Raw genomic sequence first — 25,333 nt, forward strand, 5'->3', positions numbered from 1 at the left:
GAGAAATATTTGTATCCTATTATAACTAAGAGAGATACAGACTAGCACATATGATTATTAAGACTCAGTTTCCTTTCAAATTTAAATTAAAAAATTGGTCATAATGCTCTCTGAATTGATATGTGATATATAATTTTAATAGCTTACACCCGTTTTGGTTTTGATACTATTGCATATTCGCTATTGTTAAAAACTTTATGCTGGGGATTACTTACGGTATTATCAGTGGAAACTGTCTCGGAAATATCCAACTTTTTTCGAATCATTCCGTAACCAAGATGGCTATCGTCGGCTAATCTAACAGCCGACATGTCTTCAACGATATCGTAATTAGACCATGCTGAACTAATAAGATTGGAACTTTGTCCGTGAGAAGTGTTGGAATGTATGCTTTGTGAAGAATTCGTATACTTATATCCAAGTTTAGGCGCGGATCCGAAGTGTTCCAACTTATCATAATCTGATTCATCCGTTTTGGTGACGTTTTTTACCATTGACGATGTGGTGATCGCGGAATCGCTAGAACCACTTTTGTTTTTGACAGAATTTTGAAATGGCCCATCGTGATTCCGTATAGGCATCATGATTTCGTATTGCATATCATCATCGTCGTTTTCTTTATTCCTTTCCCCGGGTAAACTCGAATTTATTCGTTCAGTATGATGCACGTTATCAATGCCATGAGTCTTCCAAGCGTCATTTCTAATTTCTACTAAGTCGTATGGATTTTTCCCTTCCTCCTCGTGCGAAACACTTCCTCCGATAGTCTTGTGAGATAATTCTGGCGAATTAGCTTGGCTTAAAGTTCTATATTCTCCACATGTGGGTAAATCCAGAAATTCTGAATCAGGATTCTTTTTCTCCAACAAATTAGGAAACACATATTTTCGCGGAGGTTTGGCGGGCTTCGATTTATTTGTCGATCTACTCGATGAAATTGAATCTATACTTGTCAACGAAGTTAACTGTTTTTGAGAATTTTGTGAAGTAGAAAATTCTATGTCGATTAAGTTGCTGGAATTATTCGAAGAAGGAGGTAAAGCAGCCCTGGAACCAGGTTCCATAGATAAGGCCGCATGATACTGAGCATCGTTGCATTCTATGCTTGGATTGTTCTCCTCGTTCAGTAACTTTTTCATGGATCTCATTTTAGCATACATGCATCGAAAAATTTCTTGTTGACTACTATGTTCTAAACGAAAAGAACCTTCGCCACTTTCGCACTTTCTTCCAGCCTCGAAGATGAATTTGCCGTCTCTGTACCCGTATCTTCTAATATACCTGTACGGCCAGGTAAACAAGACAACATCGCCGTCCATCAATTTCATATCTGCAGCTGCAACTACCAACGTATAATTTCTCGCTTCTAATCCACATCGCTTAGATGCGTCTGTCTCAACAACTTTCACAGAAAATACACCTTCTCCGCTGGTGCAATACAGATCATTGTTTTCTTCTAGTTGATTTGATACACTATCCTTAAAGGCAACTAGTTGGAATGCTGTAATCCAGTGTGTCATTTCTATTTCCGAATAACAGCCAAAATAGTGTGTCACTCCTGATTTAATCACCACCTGGTATAATAGAAGCATGATTTTTCACAATATAAATATCAAAAAATCAAAATTTAAATTGACATAAAACAGAAAAAAAAATACATACAGTAAAGACATGTGACTGATTGCTAGGAGCAATTTTTATACAGGCATCCAGCGTGATGATACGTGGGGAATGGGATTGTAATATTGCTTCCTCTTGATTGTCATAAATTTCTACACGTTTGATCCCATAGTTGCTTGTCCTGAAAAGCTGGCAAAATCGTTTGTGCCATGTTTTCTAGAAGCACAAATAAATTGATTTAAAATTGATTTGATTAATTTGTAAAAAAAAATCTGTGCTCATGTCTTGTTGTATATTTGCTTGAAACTTTCTCTCGTTATATAAAATAAACTGATAAATACGTGAGATAATTAAAAGAGGAAAAACATGCTTCGTGAAAATGTGTAATCTCTCGATTATTTGATTTTACGACACAGAGTGAGAGGAAAAGATGAGACATGTTGCGTATCGTATGCACCTGTTGCGTGCATCCGCCACGAGGAGAAAAGAGAGAATAAAGAGCAAAAACAAGGAGAGGAAAAAGAGAGAATAAACAGCCGTTCGCGCGTATATGACACGCCATCCGCGATACCGCGTATCGCATTAGCATGGTTAGCATCCTATGTGTTATCTCAAATATGCGAACCAACCTTGAGCTGGCCTAGCATTCCCTGTGGCGGTAACAACAGGATCCCTTGCATTAGAGGTTCCTCGGGCTCCATTGCGGGCGATCAAAACATCAGTTTCTCCTCGAAATCGGTCGAAAACTTGTTCCTCGTGGTCGCGGAAAACGAACTCTTTGTTCACGCAACCAGCGAAAAGAGGGAGAGAGAGAAAGAGAGAGAGAGAAATGAACAATTTTTTTTCACCGTTAAAATACTTGGACTTTCTTTATCAGCCGTCACGTGCTCGTCGTTGATTCTCGAAATATCGCGAGAGCTGCGGAAATATATAAATTTTCTCACTCTTGTGTCTCGTACGATCTGACAGATCTTTAACTATATATATATATATATACGTATGCACGGCACGACATACGAGAGATTCAGCCCATGGTAACGTAGAGCACTTGACAGTTGACGAGGACGCGGCTGTTAACACTAGGTTTAAACACCAAGCGACCACCGCGAACACGACGACCGAGATTCGACGATATGCCGTTGTGCCGATATGATGTATATGTATATTAAAGTAGTATATTGCACGACGTTATGTACCCGTACATGCATATGTATATATATATATATCTTACATGTATGCGCGCACACACGTTCACAGCAGTTCACACAGTCAAACTCTCCTCGCAGTGTTCGCACATCTATGTACCACACGGTTCTACACAAAATTCCGGACTCACGACAGCGCCGCCGCGGAATGTTGGATCGATCTACACGACACGACATCGATAGTCGATTACATAGATCGAATATTTTCAAAAAATCGAGAAAAATAATGCGCGCGCAATTTTTCTTGAATTTACGCGCTTGAAAAGAGTTTACTTAATACTAAAATAAATGAAAAAGAAAAAAACGCAAACATATTCTCTTCAATAGATGAGAACGGAAGATGTTCTACCGGTGACAGAAAGTTATATTTTTTAAAAAGGCAGTTGCAATAAATTTAAAGCGTTTCTATCGTTGTTTTTTGTCATTATACAGACTGTTTCAAAAAAAGAGACAATAAAATATTCGAAGAGAAGTAGTATGCCTCCAATTGAGATATTTTTGGGATATTTCTATTTCTGTTGGTTTTTTTTTTATTATAATTTATTTAAAAAAATAACAAATGGTATTTTATTTTATTTTATTGGAGAAAATGCAGAGTCTGTACGTGTGGAAGAAAGTCATTTTGAGCATTTTGTAATAAATTATTACTCCTAATGTATTAAAATAAATTGTTATCAAAAACGACAAATAAATTTACAATATATAAATATATTGCAAATAAATAAAAATAGTTCAAGAAATATATATATCACTTATTTTAAAAACTCTACGATTTCTATGAACTTCCGTTTCTGTGATTTCTACGATTTCTATGATTAATGTTATATATATTTCTAATGCGTATAATAAGAACACATTTACAGCAGAATGCAGCTTTCTTATCACACATCAACATCGAATCACGCTAACAAAGAAGAAGTGGTAGACCGCAACGCGTTTAACACTTTTTCTTTTGTCTTCCTATCATGTAATAATATTACAAAATAATGTTACAAAATGTAATAATATTAAAATAGTAACAATATCACAAAAAATGCATAATAAAGATATAATCACACCGGGCAAATAATATACACTATTAATTATTTTATATCATGACATTATATAATAATTTTTTTCATTGTGATTTGTTTTTTTTTTTCTGTTCACGTAAGTCCGCAAACCAGTAATACATTTTGTTCGAGTTGTGTGTGATGAGATTCGATCGTTTCTTAATAAATTATTGAAAGATCGACCTTTCGTGATCGCACAAGTCATCAAACGAGCACGCCCAGTTCACGATTGCGTTTCGACCAAGTTTAACGAAGTTTCAGTTATCGCAGCAATAATGAATCAACGAAACTAATGAATTCATATATCATTGAACAATGTTGTTACTTATATATCGACTTATTGGTGCAACTCCTGTCTCGAATACGAACCGTCGATGATCATGATCTCCGTGTTTTTCCTCGCGTGGTTTTTAAGTTCAGCTGACGCCTTCAATGAATTTCCGTCTCTGATATCTGCCAACGCCTCGATGGGTACGAACAATTCTGCTTCTCTTCTTGACTTTCAGTGATCTTCTTTTTTTTTTTTTTTTAAAGTTATAACGTATAAAATTGTTTGCTTCAGCGGTCGTTGTCGAGAAAGCGTTCTTTGATAACAAAAACGACTATCACCACACTATGAAAAACATTTATAATTTTATCACAAACATCACGAAAAATGAGATGCACATAGGTAATATCGACGTGCACGTCTTTCGTGACAAAACTCCGAGCAATTTTCGAGGTGAGAATAAAACGCGTTAAGCGAAGAGCTTTTATCGCAAATTATTTTATATGTATAATTATTTAATTAGCACTATAATGTCTGTGTACACATATGTACGTATACTTGCTTTCTGTTTAATTAAATTGATCAATTTAGTTAAACTTTGATTAATAATTTTTCTTGTTGTTTAATTTCTTCTCTCTCACGCTTTTCTTTCTGATATGTTTAAAAAGATTACACGGCGCTTCTGTCGATAGCAATGTGTCATCAAACATGGAATCTGCACAACGTAGTGCGCAAAGAAGATCTCGTGCATTTAGCAATATCAGGTGACAAAAGAAACGAAAATGCGTGAACGTCTCTCTTTTGTTTGCATTGAGCAAAATATGTAGATTTTGATGATGCATGTGTTACGCATGCAATTATAGATGGTGACTAATTGTAAGACGTTACTTGCAAATATACTCGTTATCTCGCTGATTTAAAATTCTCTTATCAATGTTGCGTTGTGTATTACGTCAAAACCAAAAGTGACACATTTTATAGCTGATTCACACAGGTGTCCGGTGACCCACATGTTTTATTATTGTACAATCTGTTAAATAGATAATGTAAAAAATACGAGAGAAAAGAGAGACAAAAGAATTTATATTGTTGTATTTATATTGTTTTTAAAAAACTATTATATTCACATATTTTACATATCGCTTACTTAAAGAACGAGATTGTCCACGATTTCCCGATTCGGAAGGTGTAATTATTCCCTTAATACTACCGGGCAAAGAACTGTCTCAGATTCTCTTCGACATGAGAATAACTGACAGCTTGACTTGGAACAACATCAACATACTGCACGATGACACATTCGGTGACAAAAACATTTTTACAATTCAACCATTAATCAATTTCCTTTCTCTTCCTTCTTTTTCAGTTATTCTCAATTAAAACTTGTTTCTTCTTTTTTTTTTTTTTTAATTTATTGTAGACAGAGACACAATAAACAGAGTCACCAAAGCTATATCGACCGAATTGCCGAATAAGAAATTCACCATGGTCTCCAGATCGTTGTTTGCCTTTAAACATGCTGATTCTGAACGTACCAGAAGAAAATATATAAAAGACATGCTTGAGAATTTTCATGTAGAGCAGTTGGGAAAGTGTTTTCTCATTATTGTCACGATAGACACAGCAGCCGACGTTATGGAAGTTGTAAGATGATCATTTTTAAGTATATTTGCTAGTTATACGCGTTTATTTGAAAAATTTAATATAAAAATGAAATTGTAGCGTATATAATAAAAGTGTAATTATGTACATACAATAACACAGAATTTATTTTGAGTAAAAGTTATTAGATTTAATGTTCAAAATAACATCATTTATATAAACAATGTGTTATTTAAAATACAAATCTTATAAATTCTATTATTATTATTAAATTTTCATCACTTTGCTTTAAAAATGTTATATTTTAAGTTTAGTCGCAAATTATTTAATAAAATGTTGTTTTATAGGCGAAGACACTGAATATGGCTCGACCTGACAGTCAATGGTTATACGTTATCACAGACAGCATGACAAGAAAATCTACGAATATTACTGTTTTCGCCGACTTGTTATCGGAAGGTAGTAACGTGGCTTTCGTTTACAATGCGACGGACAGCAACACGTATTGCAACGTAATTTATTTAACTCGTTTCAATATTATGTGTATTCGCAACTTTTATTTTAACGCATACGCTTCCGTATAAAAAGAAATTTTTATCAAAAATTTGATTTGCAATAGAAAATCTTGTAATAGTTTCAAGCAACATTGCATTTTTTTTTTCGCTATACACAGTTCTCAGAAAAAAAATTACTTACTGTTTAGGTCCATTTACTGTGTCATGTTCAGGAATTAGTTACAGCTCTGGCTAAAGCTCTGAACTCATCATTAAGAACCGAAATAGAATTGTATAATCATGTGCTCAACGAGGAGTTCGAACTCATCCGATTTGACAAGCGCGAAAGACAACAAGAACTTCTTAAGAATATTAGAGTTTGTAATATGGTTCTGATATTGTTTTCCTGTATCACAAATAATTAGTTTTTGTGCACACGTAGATTTACGTAAAAGTCGGAAGACATTTGTTATAAAATTCATATATTTTGCGATTCTATTAGTGTGTGTATCTCTTTGTTAAGAACTTTCGTTTTTTTTTTAAATTATTTAAAAGACGCTTATATATGTATTTTTTTTTCTACGATTAATTACTTCTTTTAGATAACACTCGTGGGGGACACTTTCGTTGGAAGCGGCGTTTGCAGTAGATGTTTGTTCTGGCAATTCGCTTCCGCCATAACATGGGGCAATTTCTTCGTTCACGGTAAAAATACCGCGCACTTGATTGATTCGGGAACCTGGATTCCCACTCTTGGCATAAACTTGACGGACGTTATTTTCCCGCACATTGCGCACGGTTTTCGTGGGATCAGTTTGCCGATTGCTACTTATCACGTGAGTAAACGTTACACACAATAATGGTTTCTTTCTGGTTATAACAAACATTTCGGTGATTTGTTTTATTTGTTAACGCGGAAAAAAAATTAAGGAATTATACTTTTTCTCATGCCCAATTGTGTAACAAAAGGTCTCTCATGCATTCTAGAATCCACCGTGGCAAACTGTCACGCTGAGCGTTTCCGGTGAGAAACAGTACGGAGGATTGGTTTTCGATGTTGTGAAGTACTTAGCGAGAAGATTAAACTTCACCTATACCGTGCTCAGTCCGGCGAGCAATCGGACTATCAAGTACACTCATAATGAAACTGAGGCCGACGTGGTAACACACTATCATACATAATGACATTTTTGATTTTTTTTTTTTAATAAAAACTCTTTGTTAACGAACACTTGAATTTGTTATTAAATTATTACGTTCCAAGATATTAACGTCAACAACGAGAGAAGTGCCGCAGCAAATAATTGACATGGTTGTCAAAAAGAGAGTTCTCTTCGCAGCGTGCGCGTACACCGTGAACAGTTTCGGAAAAGGAAAGATTAATTTTACTCTACCGATCTTCATGCAAACTTATAGTTTCTTGACTGCAAAACCGGGCCAGCTTTCCAGAGCGTTATTGTTCACCGCACCTTTTGCCAAAGAGGTAATTTACGGCATACTTGTACACTTTCATTAATCAGAAATATATACATCAATTTTGTTTGCAGACCTGGGCCTGTTTGGCAGCATCTATTGGTATAATAAGCCCGGTCTTGTACTTGATTCACAAGCACAGTCCAAACAGCGTGAAGATGTCGGGATTGAACTCACAGTGGCAATGTATATGGTACGTCTACGGAGCTTTACTTCAACAAGGTAAAGACTAATCACATTTTCAAACACGTTGTTGTTTTTAAGTCCCGCAAGATTTAAAAAAAAATAAATTTTCTACCTGACAGTCTCTCGTAAAACACTTTTTGTAATGTAATGTGTGTGTGTGTGTGATAAAACTACATACGTTCACAAACTAATGAAATTATCTCTGGATGATTTTAACACTTTTTGTATTTACGCGTATAAAATTAAATAAATTTAATTTTCGAGAAAATAAAAAAAAAAAATAAAGCGCGGAAATAATTTGCAGGAGGAATGTACTTACCCCAGTGCGATAGCGCTCGTTTGTTGGTTGGTGTGTGGTGGTTGGTCGTGATGGTTATAGTGGCGACCTATTCCGGAAGTTTGGTCGCCTTTTTGACTTTTCCAAATATGGACGATGCCATTCTGACCATTGACGATCTTCTCGCTCATAAAGACAAATTAACGTGGGGCTTTCCCAATGGTAGTTTTTTAGAAGAGTATCTGAAAAACACCGAAGAGGAAAAATATCATGTGCTGTTGGACCGATCCATAATTCATAATGCGACCCAAGAAGCAAAGATGATCGAGAAGGTGAAGGCGGGAAAGCATGCGTTAATCGACTGGAGAAGCACGTTGAGGTAATCTCACAACGCATACATAGTATTTTGAAAAAAAAATACTGTCCTAAAGTAATATACATATATATATATACACAATTGCTTGTTTAGGTTTGCAATGAGAAATGATCTCTTATTAACCGATAAATGCTCCTTTTCTTTGAGCACTGATGAATTTATGGACGAGCCGATAGCAATGATCATTTCGCAAGATAGTCCGTACATAAAAATCATCAATACTGAGTAAGTTAAACTAAATTCTCGTTATTTTTTAACCATTTGAATTTTTTGTTTGATATTCTCCGCAAATATAATCCTCTATCGTAAATTTTTGTGTCGACGACTGTCACAGTTACGGACCGCTACGTCCGTTCATAAACTCCATTTCCATGCAAATTTATCTCGCGCAAATTATAATATCGTTTTGTATAGATTGTATCGCATGCACGAGTCCGGATTAATGAACAAATGGATATCGGAGCAAATCCCGATAAAAGACAAATGCTCGGACAGTTCCGTCAATCAAGGCGTAAACGAGCGCAAAGTAAATGTAACGGATATGCAAGGCATATTCTTTGTGCTTTTTATGGGTAATGTGTTTTTTACCAAGCACCACGTTTTCTCCAGAAAATAATTATTAGACGGAACATTTTTTTATCTCTTCTTGCTATTTCCTTTCGCAGGCGTGACTGGATCAATATTTCTTTTGTGTTGCGAATTCTACTGGCACAGACGCAAATTATCGAAGCAACGCAAGCTGATTCAACCTTTTCTATCTTGAGTTTCATCCGGTATCCGAGAATAAACGCTTTTATTTCCCATGAAATAGCTTGGCGCTGTTAATAAATCTCTGCGTATATACAGTTAGATTTTATTATCGCTTGAAGTTAATTACGAGGGATCGTATTTGCATGAGTATAATTTTCAACCACGTGTAATGATCTTTTAATTAGAATGATGATACACTTATATATAATCTTTTGTCACGCCTTCCTTTGTAATGGATAATAATTTATCATACGGCTAAATTGTGTATAGAAAGTTGTTTGTAAATATAATCTCTGATCAAGAAACACGTTTTTGTTTTTAAAGACGCGTGACTAAACTAAAATCACGTTTTTAACGTCACGTGACCAAAGTGAAGTGTTGTTTTTTCTCTCTTCCCTGTCTTTGTGACTTTACTTTTGTCACGTTTTTAAAAAAAAAACATTAGTCGGTCTCTGTATTGGAGAGAGAGAAAATGATAATCAATTATAATCAATTGGTAATCATTGAATGATCATCAATTATATGCAATATATGAAAATTATATTATAAGAATCTTTGATATCTGTATCGAACAGATGTTGATTCTAATATTTTAATATGTGAGATGAGAAGAAACACGCAAGACGATATACGACTGTATACGCGCGAAACAACAATTCGCCTCAGCTCTCATTGTTAGTGTGGCGGATTCTGCAAATTTAGCAACCATCCGTGGCATATGCGCGGTAAAAGTCACCGTGGTGTTACATAACTACGTTCCACACAGTGATCCTCCCACTTAGATCAGTCGAAAGCAGATCTTCACTTCGTCTTCACCGCCGTCGTCGTGCCGCCGCCCGCCGACCGCTACTACCGTTATCGAACGCGCGATATCCGCATATTTTCCAGGATTTGTAATCTGTTGCGAGAGAATGAATCGTGTGATCGCATGATTTAGGAACAATTTCGGCTCCGACGCACAGGTATACAATTATTTTTCAACTCACAGTTGTGTTCGGTTCGTCAAATGTGTTCGGCAAACTGATCTCATCTCGAAGTGGAAAACAAAATTATTAAATCACAATTATTATCCAGTTAGTATAATTTTGTTTCTTCTTCACACAGAATGTATAGCATTTTAATAAATTTTACACAATTGTTAAAAATATTATTTACTTACATAAAAAGTGATTTTAATTTTTTTTCACAATTTTTTAAATATACAATAATGGCACTTATACTTATTACTCATTGATATGTCTACTTTACCAGTCATATATATGCGTATATATTTCCATAATCTACAGTGGTATGCGAAATTTATATAAATCGATTTGCGCGGATGTCACAAAAAAACAAATAAACGCGCGAATACACACAAAGAAACACCACGAGCAAAACTCTCGAGATTCTCTTCGTTTAAATGTGGGTGTGTGTATTTTACATACGTACGTATATAGAAAGATCGGTTTTTTTTAAAGGATCAAGCAAAAAAAAAAAAAAACAAGAAAAGGAATTGGCGCTGTCGACTGGGAGGGAAGTTATGTGCGCAATTTAACGGGGATTACGACCTTAACCACTTAAGAAGTCGCGGTAGTAATCAGCGCGGGCTTCGAACGGGCCTCTCGCGCGGGCCTGAAGCGCCTCGGCCGGGCCTTGAGCGGGTCTTGATCGAACCTCGGAGGCCCCGGCTGGCGCGGCCTAGCCTAGCGTGTCTGATTCGCGCGTACCGACGTGAGCCAGTTCCGACGTAGAACGCGAACGACTCAGGCTAATCCCTAATAGAACTGGCTAGAAGTCGCGTCGTCGGCTCCCCGGACTCTTGTCTCACAACGATTGAAAAGCATCGAGAACGAAGCAAACGACCGGAAACGATGAGGAAGTCATCGCATTGGATCGTGATATTGCAGCGTACGTAAAGCTGAGTCACTGAGTAATCGAATTTATTAAAAAAATATTCAAGTTTTTTTCTCCTCAAATACAGAGATAAGTAAAACACATTTTTGTATTTCTACTTTGTCATATCACAAAGAGGATGCGAGTTATTTGTGTAGAATATTAAAAAAAAAAAAGTTAGTTTTATATTTTGTATTCGAGACCAGAGATTTTTATTTAAAAAAAAACAAAGCTAATGTTTTCTCTGATTTGTACGATACAATTTGAATTTCATTGTGTGATGCTATGTTGCAGTAGTATCGTCCGCATTCGCTTATAGGTACGGTGGTCCGTGGTATCGCGCGGACACGCAACGTCCAGTCGATGTGATCACCGATGTCGTGAACGATCTCGGTGTTAAGATCCTTCAGCAGTATTCGATGCACGGGAATGTGGCGTTCTCACCCACGGGGGTTGCTTTCGTTCTGGTTGCGCTGTACGAGGGATCAGCCGGCAGAGGAAATCAACAAATCGTCGAAGCCATGGGACTACCGAGCCGGGATGTTACCAGAATCGGATTCAGAGATATTCACCGACGATTGAGAGTAAGATCGGAAATTATTATTACACGTTTTTTCGGACGTGTTTCGTCAATTTTTCTCGCTCGTTTTATCGCTTGTTTGTATATTTTCGTATCTAACGATTTCTAATATCAAATTTGAGAATCTCTCGAATGTTCCTTCGCAGAAGTTTCCAGAGAATGAAGTTGGTAATTGCTATATATATAAACATCAAATAATTAGAGAGTATTTTACATTAAAAATTGTTACATTTGTTCGAAGAGTTACTTGAACGCCGATGGGTTTTTGGGCGGACTGACTCTGAGCAGAGATAACATCGGACTTCGTCCCGAGTACGAAGATACCCTGCGGTTTTACGGCTTCGATTTATCGAGTATCGAACAGGAAGCGAATGTTACCGTTAGCATGGGAGACTCGTCAATTACGACCGAACTTCCGACGTCTACGATCGGCTCAACTTCACCGACGGTAGAGACAACAAATACTAGCATCGTGCCGGACACGACAACGACCGTGTCGAGAGACATCGTTACGACACTTGCCACCGGTAGCACTCAATCGACCACATCAGACAACAATCAGCAAACTGTTACAATATCCACAAGTGTCGATATGCAAACGACATTGGTTTCAGTCACGAGTCCAAGAGCGATCGATACATCTTCGACGCAACCGTCAGGTTTAACCACATCCGTTGATGGAATTGTCCAGCAGCCGTCTTCGTCCACTGGTACGGAAAGCGTCACGGATACACCGGCGAATACACCGGCAATAAATACCGATCTACCGGCGACAGTTACGGACAGCGACCAAATGAGTACGGTTCTTGCTACGAACGATCAAAGTCTACAAACTCCTTCAACGATCGTCAATGGAGCAAGCGGAACCGTCACGGATGCCGTTCTTAATGCAAATACAGAAAATATCGGAAGTACAAATGCACCGGGTTCGAATTTATCAATGACCGCTGACACTCAAGTAACACCAACAAGTAGCTCGACAACTCTTGTTGCGCCAATAACTTCAAACGGCGCAATCGCTTCGAGTCCCGAAACGATATCGGACAACAATATCACTTCGCAGCCAAGTACCGAACCGTCGATATCCGCAAACATTTCGACCGAAATTACTCCGCAAGTAACCAATCCGAATCTTACAACCGTGCTGATGACCACTACGATAGTCAGTTCTGAAAGTGTGACGACGATACCACCTGTTCAAGCGGTGGTAACGAATACAAGCAATCTTGCCGGAAATTCGAGCGCTATAAACGCAAATTCCACGATAAATTCCTCGTCAACGAATAATCAAACGATCGCAAACGCTACGACGAATGGTACATCAACGAGTAATCAAACTGTTACATCTCCGATAGGCGAAAACACTATTTCGATGAATCGGAAAAAGAAAGAAATTAAAATCGAAAACGTGAAATCGGATTCGAACTTAAAAAATGACAATATTCACAACGACGAGTTCACGCAAAATCGTCTTAAACGCAAAACGAGAAGTTCGCGTGAATATTTCTCCACTTACTCAGGTACCCGGAGTAATCAATTGTCGAAAAATATTTTCAGATAATATATGTGTGTATTTTTTTATATTAACAAAAAAAATTTGACTTTTGGCAGAGACATTTATTTTTTTTTCTGTTACTCTTGAAAATAGAAATATTTCTGTTGATGATCGGTAGACTTTAGATTTGTTTATTTTTATAGACGAAGGTATTTGGATGCAAGATTTGGAAATCTGGAAATCTTACGGCGAGCCTATCGGAGACTTCGCGACAGAAATATCGTTTTTGGTAAATGGCTGCGACGTTTCTTTGGTATCCGCTTCGAAATACATCGCTGTACTGCCTTTCGCGTACTTTCCATCGTTACACGCTGTCGCCCTTGAGTTTCCTCTGGACGTAAGTTTAAGAGAGACAAAGAGACAAAGACAAATTTATTTGAGTTATAAACTGAATTTTTAATATTTAACAAGTTTATGAAACTTTTTTATAAAAAAGAAACGTGAATTTATTGGATAAGTTTCTTTTATTGACGGCAAAGAGAGAAATCTTGTTTGTGTTTGTTTATAAATCAATGTTGGTTACAATATCCACAAACGTATACGTATATATGTGTTATTTTAAACAAAATAACACTCTGATGTTGTTCTTTTAATATATATTCAAAGGATCCCCGATATAATATTATACTTCTGATGCCGACGGATAAAACGGATACGCACCGCCTGGCGAGAGATCTCAGCGGGAAGTCATTGAGATCGTTGAGGAAGCGATTACAACCTACTTGGGTCAGGGCCACTATACCTTCGTTCATGCTTCATGGTTTCGTCACACTGACGTCATTTCTTCAAAGGGTAAGCGAACAGTACGTCATTCTCTTGGACGTCGTTGCCCTTTTAATGTCACGCGTTACATCAAACAATTAATTAATTAATTAAACATACAATAACATACTTTTATTAGTTCGTCTTTTTTCTCAACAATTTTATTTTTTCTTCAGGATCTTCTTGGAGAAAATATTTATATAAACTATTGTTTTTGTTGTGAAGAATTTAAATTGTAATATAGAGAGATTGAAAAAAAAAAGATTATTAATCGCAATTTTGAAACGTTTTTTGACACTCTCAAAAGTGAATCGTGGATCTAACGCATTTTTTTTTTTATTTTGAAAACAAAATTTTGCAACACCTCCGGCACCGTTTGTTAAGTGTTCCATTAATACGTACTCTTGTTTGATAAAAATTGAAACAGTTTTAGATAATTTATTTTTATTTTTATATCACTCGATAGTGATGTTGCTTGCTTCGTGTTACTTTTTTTTTTTTTTATTGTAGTTGGGAATCTTGGACGTATTCGAGCCAAGAGTAGCCGATTTATCGCCCATGACATCCGATCTCGGTGTATACGCCAGAGACGTGCAGCAGAGTATAGGGGTTAATATAAGGAATTATATGAAACCCGACCGGACCCATTCTCGTGAGTCGTCTAATGTCGTTCCACCTCGACGGGACTATTATCGATATCTGCCTCCAGGTTCTTTTATTCTGTTTATGCTTTTCACGCACTATTGCACTTTCCTTTCAATTACCCCATAACGGTAAACATCTCCGCACACGTAGAGAGATGTATCCTTCATTCCTTGATGCGTGTTTTTGTTCCGAATCTTAAAAAACTCCGATTTATACAGTTTTATACATTATATATATGTGTAATCTTTTCCACTTATTAATGTTCTTGTATTTTTTTTTCTCTCTCTCTCTCTGCTCTTAATTAGATATTCTACGCTTCGTTTTCCTCTTTTCTCTTTTTCTTTCTCGCGCGCTGTGATCACAAATTACTTCCTCTCTCGCTTGCAAATGTAACTATAACGCAATAGAATATGCTCAATGCCAAACTATTCGGAATTTTTAATTTTAAGTAAATTTATGAGTTTATTTTCGATTTCACGCGTCGCTTCGTAATAGTTTCTTTAATAAACGGAGACCTTCCGGGTCTGTATTCAATAATGACAAAAAGTTAATACATTTATTTAACACATTTTCTTATTTAATATAATCAAGAAAGCGTTGTGTGTGTCGAAGGTTTTTTAGTAATTTACTTCAATATACTGTAGATTATACATATACACTGTTATATATATGTGTACAATGTTTCTCCACGTATATATAAATAATTTAATTACAATAATTGAAAGAAAACCACACATATATAGAGACGCGAGTGTAGAGCGAATAGCGACGCCTCGGATTCTCAAGCCACAGATAATGTTCGAAGAAAGATAATTGCGTTGATGCAATATCCGGTATTAACGAGTGAAATTGCAATGTCTCGCGCGCAGCTTGAGTGCTCTCCAGAAACGCGCGCATAATTTTGTAAACGACTACCGACAACGACACAATGTAGCTCTTTCTATGCGTCGTGAACACGCGTCTGACGACGGCTGGCCATTACTACTGGCGCGTACTTGGTTAGTTTCTTTCTTTTTATTTTCTCTCTCTTTCTATCCATCTATCTATCTATCTATCTCTCTCTCGTTCTTACACGCTTCCGCGTGGATCCGCCGTTGTTCTTTCTCACGTTCCGCTAAATCTTCATTACTCAACATCGCTGTCATTAACGACAACGTGCAAGCGGCCGCGCGCTTACGCCTCGCTTTTATTACATATATCCTCGAGGTCGCCATGCGTTTCCAAAATTATACAGAATCATTTCAGAGAGATGCTTATTGAAGATTGAGAAACTTCGTCGAAACAAATAATATTAAAATATTACGCAAACTATTCAGCTCTCACACACGATAATTATAATAGTTGAGAACTAATTAGTTTTTTTTTTTTTTTTAAAGGATTGCAACATTACAGATTTCTAACCGCCAAGTCGAGAAAAAAAATAAATTACTAACTCAGCTAGATATTTTTCTAAGAACTCGTTAATTTTTTTCAGAAGAAATAATTAGATAAAATTAACGAAAGAATAACATTGGATTAAATTATTAGAATTGTTAGAATTGATAGAATTAGAATAAATTATCGAAAATGTTATCATGCGTTTGTAATATATCTGCAAAAAGACAATACTTACGTGAGTTTTGTAGTCAGATAGATTTTAAAGAACTGAGAAAGGATAAGATCATATTTAAGAGTCAATATGATTGCAACTCATACGTGTATTTTACTCGGATAATTGCATTACTCGCGCTTTTCAAAAAATCCTTGTTTTTTTTTTTCACGCAATCAGGGGCTTAAGTTGTAAACTTTAAGAAAACTTGTACCAGTCTATCTATCTCGTTGTTTGCAATTCTAATAATTTTCTTGTGACTGAACAAAACAATCCATTATCGTTGGAAATATTCTCACCATTGTTGTTCAGTTCATTGAATTTAATTGTTGATATCCTGCTTGAGAGTTTACAAAGGAAGTCAATAAAAAGACCTTGCGCCATCTCTTTTTACTATTGAGCATTACCGAATCGCATGATGTTGCAAATGTTTCTCGGAAATTTTTTTTTGTTACTTTTAATGCGTATATTCTTTAAAAAATAGTAGCAATATTACATGTAGAAAAAAAAATTACTTACTTATCTTTATTCTGATACACAATTATATACATAAAAATAATTCTATTCTTTGTTTATTAGCTATTCTTCTATTTTTCTCGCTTTTTTCTCTATCTATGTAGAATTTTCTATTGTAAATTAAATATTTACCTTGTTTCCTGGCACTATACGAACCGCTTTGTATTATGCATAGCCAAGATAGTATATCGGTACATATGAGAAAAATAAAGTAAAACTTCAAGCTTCATAGTTTTATACACATTCTGCTGCAACATAGTTTTGCTGAAAAACTTTGATTTTTCTAACATTCGTGCTGACGAAACTTCAAAATCTGCATAATTCAATTATTTAGTCTCGTAGAGCATGTTAGATAATGTATAATTTTTCGAAAATAATTTGATGGTATTTTTGCAATTAAAATAAATTTGCAATCACATAAGATTATTATAAATATTTTAGGTAATGGTTTATTTGAAAGAGCCGAGCCCGTGCCTTTTACAGCTTTGCATCCTTTTCTTTATTTTATCATCGATGCCGAGACCTCAGTGAGTCTAATTGCCGGCCGAATAGATGATCCACTTAATTCAAGGATATTGTAGGAATATAATCTACGATGATAAATTTTTAATAAACATTCGTTTATTTGACGATATTTTTATATATATAAATAGTTATATTTTATAAAAAGTAGACTTCTTTTAGCTTTTACGTACACAGCTATTATAAAGTACATAATTAACATATAGTGCTCTGTACAAATTCTTGTTTGTAAATAAAAAACAATATATAGATAATAAAAAGACGGTGTAACTTGGAAATGTGCAAGATTGAGCATTTGGAAGAATGTTCCGAGTTTATCTCTCGTGCTATAAAATAAAAATTACGATACTTCCGAGACAATTCGCATTTTCATTGATTGTTTTTCATTAGTCCTATGTGTATAACTATTTTTGTTAGCAAAAATTTGAATTTATCTATCTTACAGGACCAAAATGATAATACCTGAGAGAGAGAGTACAACTGAATTTAAAATAATTAAATATACACAAAATTTTGGTTTTTGGTATTGTTGCAACAAATTTATACAATTCATATTTATATATTTATTTATACAAATTTATACGTAAATGTAACAATTTTACGAATCATAATAATAAGTTAATGTTAATTTTTGTTTCACGCACATGTTGTAATTATATTTGAAACGACGTGTGGCAAGAATGATAATAATATTATGCCCTTCAATCTTCTCATCGCGAGCTATGGTTTTGATCTTTTTTATTACAACTCAACTTTCATTACGACTCCCTTCGGTCACACACACTTAATTGTAGTCTTAACACACCTATCAAATATATATTTTTTTTATTTCTTTACTTGGATTTATATATAAATACAAGTTTAGCGCGTGTGTGTTAGTGTGTGTGTGTGTATGTGTGTGCTGTAATGCATATAAAATTTCACACGTAATCGCAGATTATTTTATGTTCGATAATTCGGCGATGATTGTTTACCTCTTCTAGTGCGAATATGTTGTAACAATCACGACGACTTATTTTTTAAGTGGCAGTGCAAACGCAAATAAATAAATGCAAATAAGATACATCGTCATTTGCAGGAAAGTTTTTTTTTAGGATAATCCATGAGTTTTGATATCACGCGAGACAACATCGCACATCGTTGTTTGTTCGCACATGAATCTTGATATATAATTGTCTTATCGTTTTCACGTTTTTTTTTTGCCCGCGAAATCAGGTCAAGTGACATTTTTCAAAATCCACGGCACGAACTTGGAAATTCGCGTGCACACACCCGGTAAATTGGCCTCGGCACACCCAATGCCCCAAGATATAATTCCGGCGAGGAAATATCTGCCGTCCTTACCGCGAACTTGGAGAGGACCTCCGGAGTCACCCTGAATTAGAAAAAGAAGAAACGCAAAATTTTTTGTCATAAATATAAAAAACACCAAGTTAAAACAAACTTGATAATCTGCGTGATCAGGGCACGCATTACCTGACAGGAATCCTGGCCGCCGGTTTCGTAACCGGCACAGAGGAAAATGTCCGGTATGAACTCGTGTCTACCGGCTCTTAAGAACATCGACTTGCATCTGTCGTTACTCACTATCGGCACGGAGACCTTAAAATTCAGAAAACGTCAGAGTTATTGGTGTAAAATTCGATAAAAAAAAAAAAAAAGACACGATATCGCGCGGCAAAACGAAAATTACTTCCTGCAACACCGAGGGCAACGTCCCACCCTCGCTCAGTCTTCCCCATCCCGTGACCGTTGCGTTTTCCCCGATCAGAAGATCGTCCGTGGCCGGTAGACAGATTGGTGAAATGTGCGCCGCAAAGGTCAAAGAACCTTCGATTTTCACCAACGCCAAATCGTACTCGTACGTGAAGAAGTTATACTTGGGATGTACGACCTTGTCGATAACTCCGCGTTCCACATAAGGCAGTCGTTCTTGCACCGACGAGAAGTCGTACTCGCCGACTCGTACTCGGATTTGCGTTGTCAGTAAACTAAAGTAGGAACAGTTGTTAGAGATCCCCCAATATATATATATATAGATACTTCAAAAAGAGGAAAAGAGAAAACGTACTCGTCGACGCAATGGCCCGCTGTGGCAATCCACTTCTCGTTGAGCACCGCTCCGCCACAACGATGAGTACTGGAGAAACCGAAGAAGGACGTGCGACGCACGGATACCTGCCAAGGCCATCGGCCGAACGGTGCGTCCTTACCGCCGACGATTCTCGTTTCCGGCCGCGGAAACAACGGCGGTACACCGCACTGCATGTCTTTGCTCTCGTCGGCGGCCGCGATCGTCATCACCGAACCCGTTCCTTTCTCGCTCGCTTGGGTCACCAATTCTTGTTGTTTGGTCGTAGAGGCGCTTGTGGTACTTGTCGTGGTCGTGGTGGCGCTTGTGGTACTCGTGCTGCGAGCGGTCGTGGTACGCGTTGCCATCGCGATTGTCGAGCTGCTGGTCGTGCTGCTGCTGCTGATCGAGGATGTCATTAGAGTCGATGACGTCGTGGTGCTCGACGTTGTCGTTTTTTTTGTGGGTCGTGGCCTCGTTGAAGTCTCTAAGTGTGTCGTTATGTAGTGCGCCGATCCCAAAGGTTTCTGATATTCGATGTTCTGAGAAATTAGAAGGAAAAACCACATAACGGTAACGCGTTACGTTTTCAATATCATCAACAACGGAATCCAATTACAGCTTTTTCGTAATAAAGAAATATAGAGAATACGACGCAAGAGATAGTGAATTACTTGGCGAGAGAGTTGTTAATGCGAACGTACTTGCGGCTCGGTCGGTTTGAAACTCGGTCGCGGCGGGAAGTTTTCCGGACCATCTTGAATAAGACTGGGACTGTCCGTCCAGTGCGGTTTCAAAGACGGTCTAGGTGGCGTCCAGCTATTAGACCAGAAATGAGAACTCGTGCTTGAGGATGGATTTCGTACGTTCTCCGACGGGGTGATCGGTTTTGATGATGACGATGACGACGAAAATGACGTGGGCGAAGAGAAGGACGTTAATAAAGACATTGAAGACAAAGATGTGGACGACGACGGTTTTTGTTTTGTCACGAAAGCTGGTTCTGTAGTTACTTGCCAATGAGAAGTTTGTGGCATGGATCCGACTACGCTAGAATGAAAGACAAATTTTGAGTTAAATCCGACATACGTGATATATCATCGATATATTGTACGTTGCGCAATAAATATATTATCGCGATTAAAAATAAAAGATATTTTTTTATTTACGTTTAAAACAATTTGAAATAAAAAATATATATTGTCTGCGACAATTTTGGTTTAAAACCAAGTTGCATACCTAGTGGAAGATTGTGCGACGTACGTCGGTTTACCAGTCGTTGTTGTTGTCGTCGTCGTCGTCGTCGTCGTCGTCGTTGACGTTTTTTTCGTAGACGACGACAACCAAGTGTACGGCTTTGATATGAAATTCGGTCTGTGATCTGTCTGACCGCTTATCGATATTGGCCGATAAGTGGTCGTTTTGATCGAAAAGTACGGCTTGGAAAAATTCGTCGAAGGTTTCGATTGCTGCACCGGCTTGGTCGCCCAGGACGGTCGCTCGGTATGTATAAAATTTAAACTCGGATGGGTCTCTTTTGCCGCTTCCTGAAAAGAAAATCGATATTTCGCTCAACTCGGCGACTAAAATACGCGCGTTACAATTTGTTTCGAGTTATATCAACGTGCAAATGTGTTGAAAAAAAAAAAAAAATGAAAAATCAAATTTCTGTCTTACGTTTTCAATGACGGAATTGACATTCGGTCGATTGATCGTTTCCTGTACGCTGAGATCGGCGTCTTCGATCTTTCCGTCATCCGGTTTCGAGTCGTAAGGCCTTTGGTTGTTCGGTTTACTCGGTTTACTCTGCTTGTTCGGTTTGCTCGAGCCAACGACTTTGTCATCATCATCACCATCGGCATGCTCCTTTCCCGGCAAACGCACTACTAAAGTATTATGAGTCTCTTTATCTTTAAAGCCCGGTTGACTTTGAACGGAAGAAGGATTCTCGCTCGCTGTTTCCTCATCCGGTCTGGTCTTGTGATGATGGGAATAACTTCCATGATGACTCGGTCTCTTCGTTCCCTGCGGCCTCTGTTCCGTCCATGTGTTCGGGGACGTGGAAGACACCGACGCGGGAACTTGCAGCCTGTTTGTGCCGTGTTCGGACGTCGGTTTGGCATGCGGTCTTTTCTGCAAAGGTCTCGCGACCCCGTGCGTGAACGGTCTCGTCGGTCTCGTCGGTCTCGTCGTAACGACGACAGTTGTACCGTGAGACGCCGAGGACTGATGATAACTCGGTCTTGCGGTACTCGATGCTGTCCAGGAAGAGAGGAAAGTCGACGTCAGTCTGGTGGTGGTGGTCTCGTTCCCGACTAGTTCCGCCAAGGACAGAGTCGGCCTGAGCGTACTCGTTGAATCGTGCTGCTTCTGCTGCTGCTGCTGATGATGATGATGAAGATGATGAGACGCGCTTATCGTGTTGACTGTCGTGTTGTGAACGCAACAACTACCGAACATGAAGGTGTCCACGCATACGCCCACGTGCGTGCCTTCGGACTTGATGCATTCCCACACGAACATGCACGTACCTTCCCTGCCTTCGTAACCGGGCACTTTACAGGGTTTTGGACTGATTTTGTAACCTGCGTTAAAATCCAATAAAAACAAATAAATTCGTTTTATTCCGCTCGTCTATTCGGCGATCCCCGCGATCGGCAAGCTCTTCGATCGTTATTTTATCAAAAATTTTGTGTAAATGAACAAATACATTACGCGTTGACGCGTCCAAAAATTCCAGAGTCATATGGCAGCATGCGTACACGTAATATTAAACGTGTGTGCGTGTAAATGAAAGCGCGCGATTATGCTGTCGGCGAATCTAACGAGTTATAATTTTGCGGAAAAAGATGTTTCTCTGTGTGCGCGCAGTCGAGACAATCTCTCATGAGAAATATATTCCGGTAAAATTACATGTATTAAATTTGACGGGTGTGTCAAATACGATGAATACGTTATGTGAAGTTGTGTCGCATAAATACAGTACGTACGTATACAACACGCGGAAGGTCATCATCGTGATCGACAATTAGTCTGTCTCGCGTGTTGCACACGAGGTCTATCTCCGCCGACAAGTTTGGTGAAAGTGTACTACTTGTACCCGAAAGAGTTTTGCGCACGAGATCGTATAAAAAAAAAAAAAAATAAAATAAAATAAAATAAAACTTAATTACTGGAAGAGAAGTACGTAGACCCCTGGCTTTCCCTCCCTCCCTCCCTCCCTCCCTCGGGTCATTAACCGAGTCATCACGGTAAGACACGAATTACGAACGTGACACACGATGTAACTTGGCGATGAGTCGCTTTCTCCGTTAGAAACACGATCGTGTCAGCCTTCGTCCACCACGTATGCGTTATTACGTTATAAGAGGGAAGCGTCAGATTGGCGGAAGAAACGTTTTTTTTTTTTTCTTCTTTTTTGCGAAACGCAATTTATTCGATCGCGGCCGCGACGACCGAACGTCGCGGAATCAATACGCGCGCGCGCGCGTCCCGTTTTCCGCCGAACGTGTGCGCGTACGCGAATCTTCGTGAACGAAAATTACAAGCGCGTAATAAAAGTTAACGCGCGCGCCGATACACATATATATTTCCAATTTGTTTGGCGATTATTATGATTGCGGAGTCATCACACAAACACGAACGGGAAACGTGTATGACCTGATTTGGAGCGCGCGCTCTTATTTATTTCCCGTATGTTTCGCGGGCGAAGATCACAGCTGACCGCGAAACATATCTTGCTATATACAGTAGGTAGTAGGAGCGGTTGAAAAATATGACACGATAAGAGGCGCGGAGCCCCACCTTACGCACGCGCGATTTATTTCAAAACAAAAAGAAAGTAGCACCTTCTTTCGCTTTTCTTTTCTCACGCTTCTCGTGCACGACCGACTGCACCTTGACCGAGTTCTTCTTCTTCCTCCAATTAAGCGTTACACATTTAAAAGGGGAATCTTCGGCCGAGGAGAAAGATCGCCACGCGAAGGGAGAAAGAACGGAAGAGATAAAAAAAGAGAAGACTCGACGAGTATGTTCGAGAGTATGTACATGTACACGTATATGTATGTGTATACACGTGCGCGCGCGCGCGCGTGTGTGTATGCATCTCTGGAAAAGATTGGCCGCCGAAAGAAACGCACTCTCTTCTTACAGAGAGATGCCGCGGATACCGAAACGTGAGTTTTAAATCACCAAAAGGAATATTACTGACTGTGACCTCGATTCAGCGTGCTGAGAGACCTGGCGATGCCCGACCACCAGAGAATCGTGGCCACGTAACCGATCCACCGCATCCTGATCCCTGAAAATAAGAACGTCGGTTGTTATCACTAAAATCAGGCCGTCACTGATTCAGAGACATACTCATCGCGTGTGTCAATTTAGAGCGAGCTTAGTTTCCGAGGAAAACTCGTAACTCGCTGGAGGAGAGTCACGCAACAGTCACACGAGGAAGTTAATCGCCGCAAGAGAGTTCCACTACCGCGTCTAAAGTAAATTATATCGCGCGAGCAGTCAATTTTCTTATTTTATCAGAACGAGCTGTGTCGGGAAACAAGTCTCTTGCTCTCTTCCGTCGCGCGGCTATTGTCTATTGTGTGTTCGCGCTTCGTGCGCGCACCTTTCTAGTTCACTTTCTAGTTCACTTTACTTGACTCACGCTTTTCGTATTAACCCCTTCGGGAGTTAGAGATAAAGCGTGAGATGTATCTTGTTTCGCAACGCTTTTTCTTTCATATTCAGTGAAATCGCGAATAACTTAATTATCGCGTACGTAGCACAGGGATCACGCAACAAGCGCGTCATCGTTGTTTCTCAAAACGGAAATTTAAAAGTGATTTTTTTTTTTTTTTGCAATTTTCACATACAGATTAAATTGTGCGGCGCGTTCTCTGAATTCTCGTTTTCGTAGACGTTTCTAGTGGCAACAATTGTTGCGAAAATTCACATTGTTGTTTCGAAAGAACGGCAATTTGCTTGCAACGTTGTTTATTTGTGTGGAACGCTTACTTTTTTCGGCATCATTTTTTTTTTTCCGGTAAACGTGACAGAAGGCAAAAGTGATAGGATAAAAAATTTTAAATTACACTTGTGGAGAGTACGTATAAAGTTTTTTTATCGGATATAATATATACACATATATATGTGTAGGTTACAGACATTCCGTGCGCTGTGTAGCTAAATTCCTGCGATTTCTAATCTGTCGTTTTATTAGCAGTTGTCGTGCCGAGATCGACGAAGGTATCTCGACGACGCGACAGGTGCATTGGACGCGCGCCAAGACGCCGCCGTGTGCAGAACAAAAAAGCTACCCCCGATCCTGACTTGTTACCGAATTCTGGTCTCACATTCCAGGTCATTGATGCAGCATCGCCCGCTTTCGAATGTTCGATCGAGGATACCATCTCATCCGAGATGTATCCTCTAACCGTCGTCAGAATCCACGGCTTCAACTTGCAGATTATTAAATATTTTTATTTTCATCTTCACCAAATCTCAAATACGTTCCGTTATATTTTCTTTCTCACATAGAATTTTTTGTTCGAACAGACAAAAATTCCACGCAATTGTAACTAAGAAATTAGTTCTGCGAAATTATATAACTAAGACAAAATTGTTTTTCAAATTGTGCAAATTTAATTTTTAGATATTATTTGAAAAATTTGTGTTATATCATTTTTATCTTTTTTTTAGAAACAAAAACATTTTCTCGCTATATAAAATCCGCAATGATTGCAATTCGAATCTACGAGATTGTAGACTACGTGTATCGGAGAAGCATCGTATCTCGTGTAACTTTGTACTCGGTTGCAGAAATCCCATATAAAAATACACAGTTTGTCCGGAAAGTTCCCGGACTACGTGAATTAAAAATCGAAAATGAAAGATATGGTTTATTAAACAAGTTTACACTTCAAG

At 38.1% G+C, this 25,333-nt stretch overlaps 4 protein-coding genes across 9 annotated transcripts in view; 2 read left to right on the plus strand and 2 right to left on the minus strand.

Moving 5' to 3' along the window:
- On the minus strand, positions 1-2,922 carry LOC109861503. 3 transcript variants are annotated; one of them, XM_020441185.1, is made up of 4 exons: positions 2,852-2,922; positions 2,250-2,396; positions 1,663-1,836; positions 1-1,574 (listed from the first exon to the last, which is right to left on the minus strand). In XM_020441185.1, exons 2-4 carry the CDS (start codon positions 2,319-2,321, stop codon positions 144-146), a joined length of 1,677 nt encoding a protein of 558 aa, XP_020296774.1. In that variant the 5' UTR covers positions 2,322-2,396; positions 2,852-2,922; the 3' UTR covers positions 1-143. The 3 variants fall into 3 exon arrangements, with proteins under 3 accessions (XP_020296774.1, XP_020296773.1, XP_020296772.1); XM_020441184.1 differs by having other exon boundaries at positions 2,250-2,538; positions 2,852-2,867; XM_020441183.1 differs by lacking the exon at positions 2,852-2,922 and adding an exon at positions 2,638-2,812 and having other exon boundaries at positions 2,250-2,538.
- Positions 2,923-4,251: 1,329 nt separating this feature from the next.
- Positions 4,252-9,552, plus strand: LOC109861505 (ionotropic receptor 93a-like). Its single transcript, XM_020441186.1, has 14 exons — positions 4,252-4,348; positions 4,440-4,598; positions 5,299-5,448; positions 5,566-5,789; positions 6,101-6,259; positions 6,451-6,618; positions 6,844-7,077; positions 7,229-7,401; positions 7,649-7,724; positions 7,789-7,936; positions 8,205-8,556; positions 8,647-8,778; positions 8,968-9,125; positions 9,219-9,552. Exons 1-14 carry the CDS (start codon positions 4,252-4,254, stop codon positions 9,314-9,316), a joined length of 2,328 nt encoding a protein of 775 aa, XP_020296775.1. The 3' UTR covers positions 9,317-9,552.
- Positions 9,553-11,004: 1,452 nt separating this feature from the next.
- On the plus strand, positions 11,005-17,879 carry LOC109861501 (serine-rich adhesin for platelets-like). 3 transcript variants are annotated; one of them, XM_020441178.1, is made up of 7 exons: positions 11,005-11,193; positions 11,473-11,762; positions 12,000-13,278; positions 13,457-13,650; positions 13,920-14,105; positions 14,586-14,784; positions 17,266-17,879. In XM_020441178.1, the coding sequence occupies exons 1-7, from the start codon at positions 11,157-11,159 to the stop codon at positions 17,403-17,405; spliced, it is 2,325 nt and encodes a 774-aa protein (XP_020296767.1). In that variant the 5' UTR covers positions 11,005-11,156; the 3' UTR covers positions 17,406-17,879. The 3 variants fall into 3 exon arrangements, with proteins under 3 accessions (XP_020296767.1, XP_020296769.1, XP_020296768.1); XM_020441180.1 differs by having other exon boundaries at positions 14,586-14,727; XM_020441179.1 differs by having other exon boundaries at positions 11,476-11,762.
- Positions 17,880-17,970: 91 nt separating this feature from the next.
- The window catches only part of LOC109861502 (serine proteinase stubble), a 32,590-nt gene continuing 25,227 nt past the window's right edge, over positions 17,971-25,333 (minus strand). For both annotated transcript variants that reach the window (XM_020441182.1, XM_020441181.1), the window contains exons 2-9: positions 23,628-23,717; positions 21,095-22,002; positions 20,657-20,964; positions 20,122-20,467; positions 19,418-19,959; positions 19,040-19,337; positions 18,823-18,948; positions 17,971-18,721 (exon numbers count right to left, since the gene is read on the minus strand). In XM_020441182.1, coding sequence (XP_020296771.1) covers positions 18,563-18,721; positions 18,823-18,948; positions 19,040-19,337; positions 19,418-19,959; positions 20,122-20,467; positions 20,657-20,964; positions 21,095-22,002; positions 23,628-23,709 — 2,769 coding nt within the window. In that variant the 5' untranslated portion in view covers positions 23,710-23,717 and the 3' untranslated portion in view covers positions 17,971-18,562. The remainder of the gene's footprint in view (positions 18,722-18,822; positions 18,949-19,039; positions 19,338-19,417; positions 19,960-20,121; positions 20,468-20,656; positions 20,965-21,094; positions 22,003-23,627; positions 23,718-25,333) is intronic.

The sequence above is a fragment of the Pseudomyrmex gracilis genome, unplaced genomic scaffold (genome assembly GCF_002006095.1).
Source record: "Pseudomyrmex gracilis isolate BER0280 unplaced genomic scaffold, ASM200609v1 scaffold_801, whole genome shotgun sequence".
Classification (NCBI taxonomy): domain Eukaryota; kingdom Metazoa; phylum Arthropoda; class Insecta; order Hymenoptera; family Formicidae; genus Pseudomyrmex; species Pseudomyrmex gracilis.

Excerpts from the sequence above, each read along its gene's own strand:
- LOC109861503 (XM_020441185.1), bottom strand. The coding sequence starts at position 2,321 with ATGGAGCCCGAGGAACCTCTAATGCAAGGGATCCTGTTGTTACCGCCA. Across the intron at positions 1,837-2,249 it reads GAATGCTAGGCCAGCTCAAG|AAAACATGGCACAAACGATT; the intron begins GTTGGTTCGCAT and ends TTGTGCTTCTAG. Across the intron at positions 1,575-1,662 it reads ATCAGTCACATGTCTTTACT|GTGGTGATTAAATCAGGAGT; the intron begins GTATGTATTTTT and ends CTATTATACCAG.
- LOC109861505 (XM_020441186.1), top strand. The coding sequence starts at position 4,252 with ATGATCATGATCTCCGTGTTTTTCCTCGCGTGGTTTTTAAGTTCAGCT. Across the intron at positions 4,349-4,439 it reads ATCTGCCAACGCCTCGATGG|CGGTCGTTGTCGAGAAAGCG; the intron begins GTACGAACAATT and ends TGTTTGCTTCAG. Across the intron at positions 7,402-7,648 it reads AATGAAACTGAGGCCGACGT|AACTTATAGTTTCTTGACTG; the intron begins GGTAACACACTA and ends GATCTTCATGCA.
- LOC109861501 (XM_020441178.1), top strand. The coding sequence starts at position 11,157 with ATGAGGAAGTCATCGCATTGGATCGTGATATTGCAGC. Across the intron at positions 13,279-13,456 it reads ATATTTCTCCACTTACTCAG|ACGAAGGTATTTGGATGCAA; the intron begins GTACCCGGAGTA and ends TTATTTTTATAG. Across the intron at positions 14,785-17,265 it reads TTATCGATATCTGCCTCCAG|GTAATGGTTTATTTGAAAGA; the intron begins GTTCTTTTATTC and ends TAAATATTTTAG.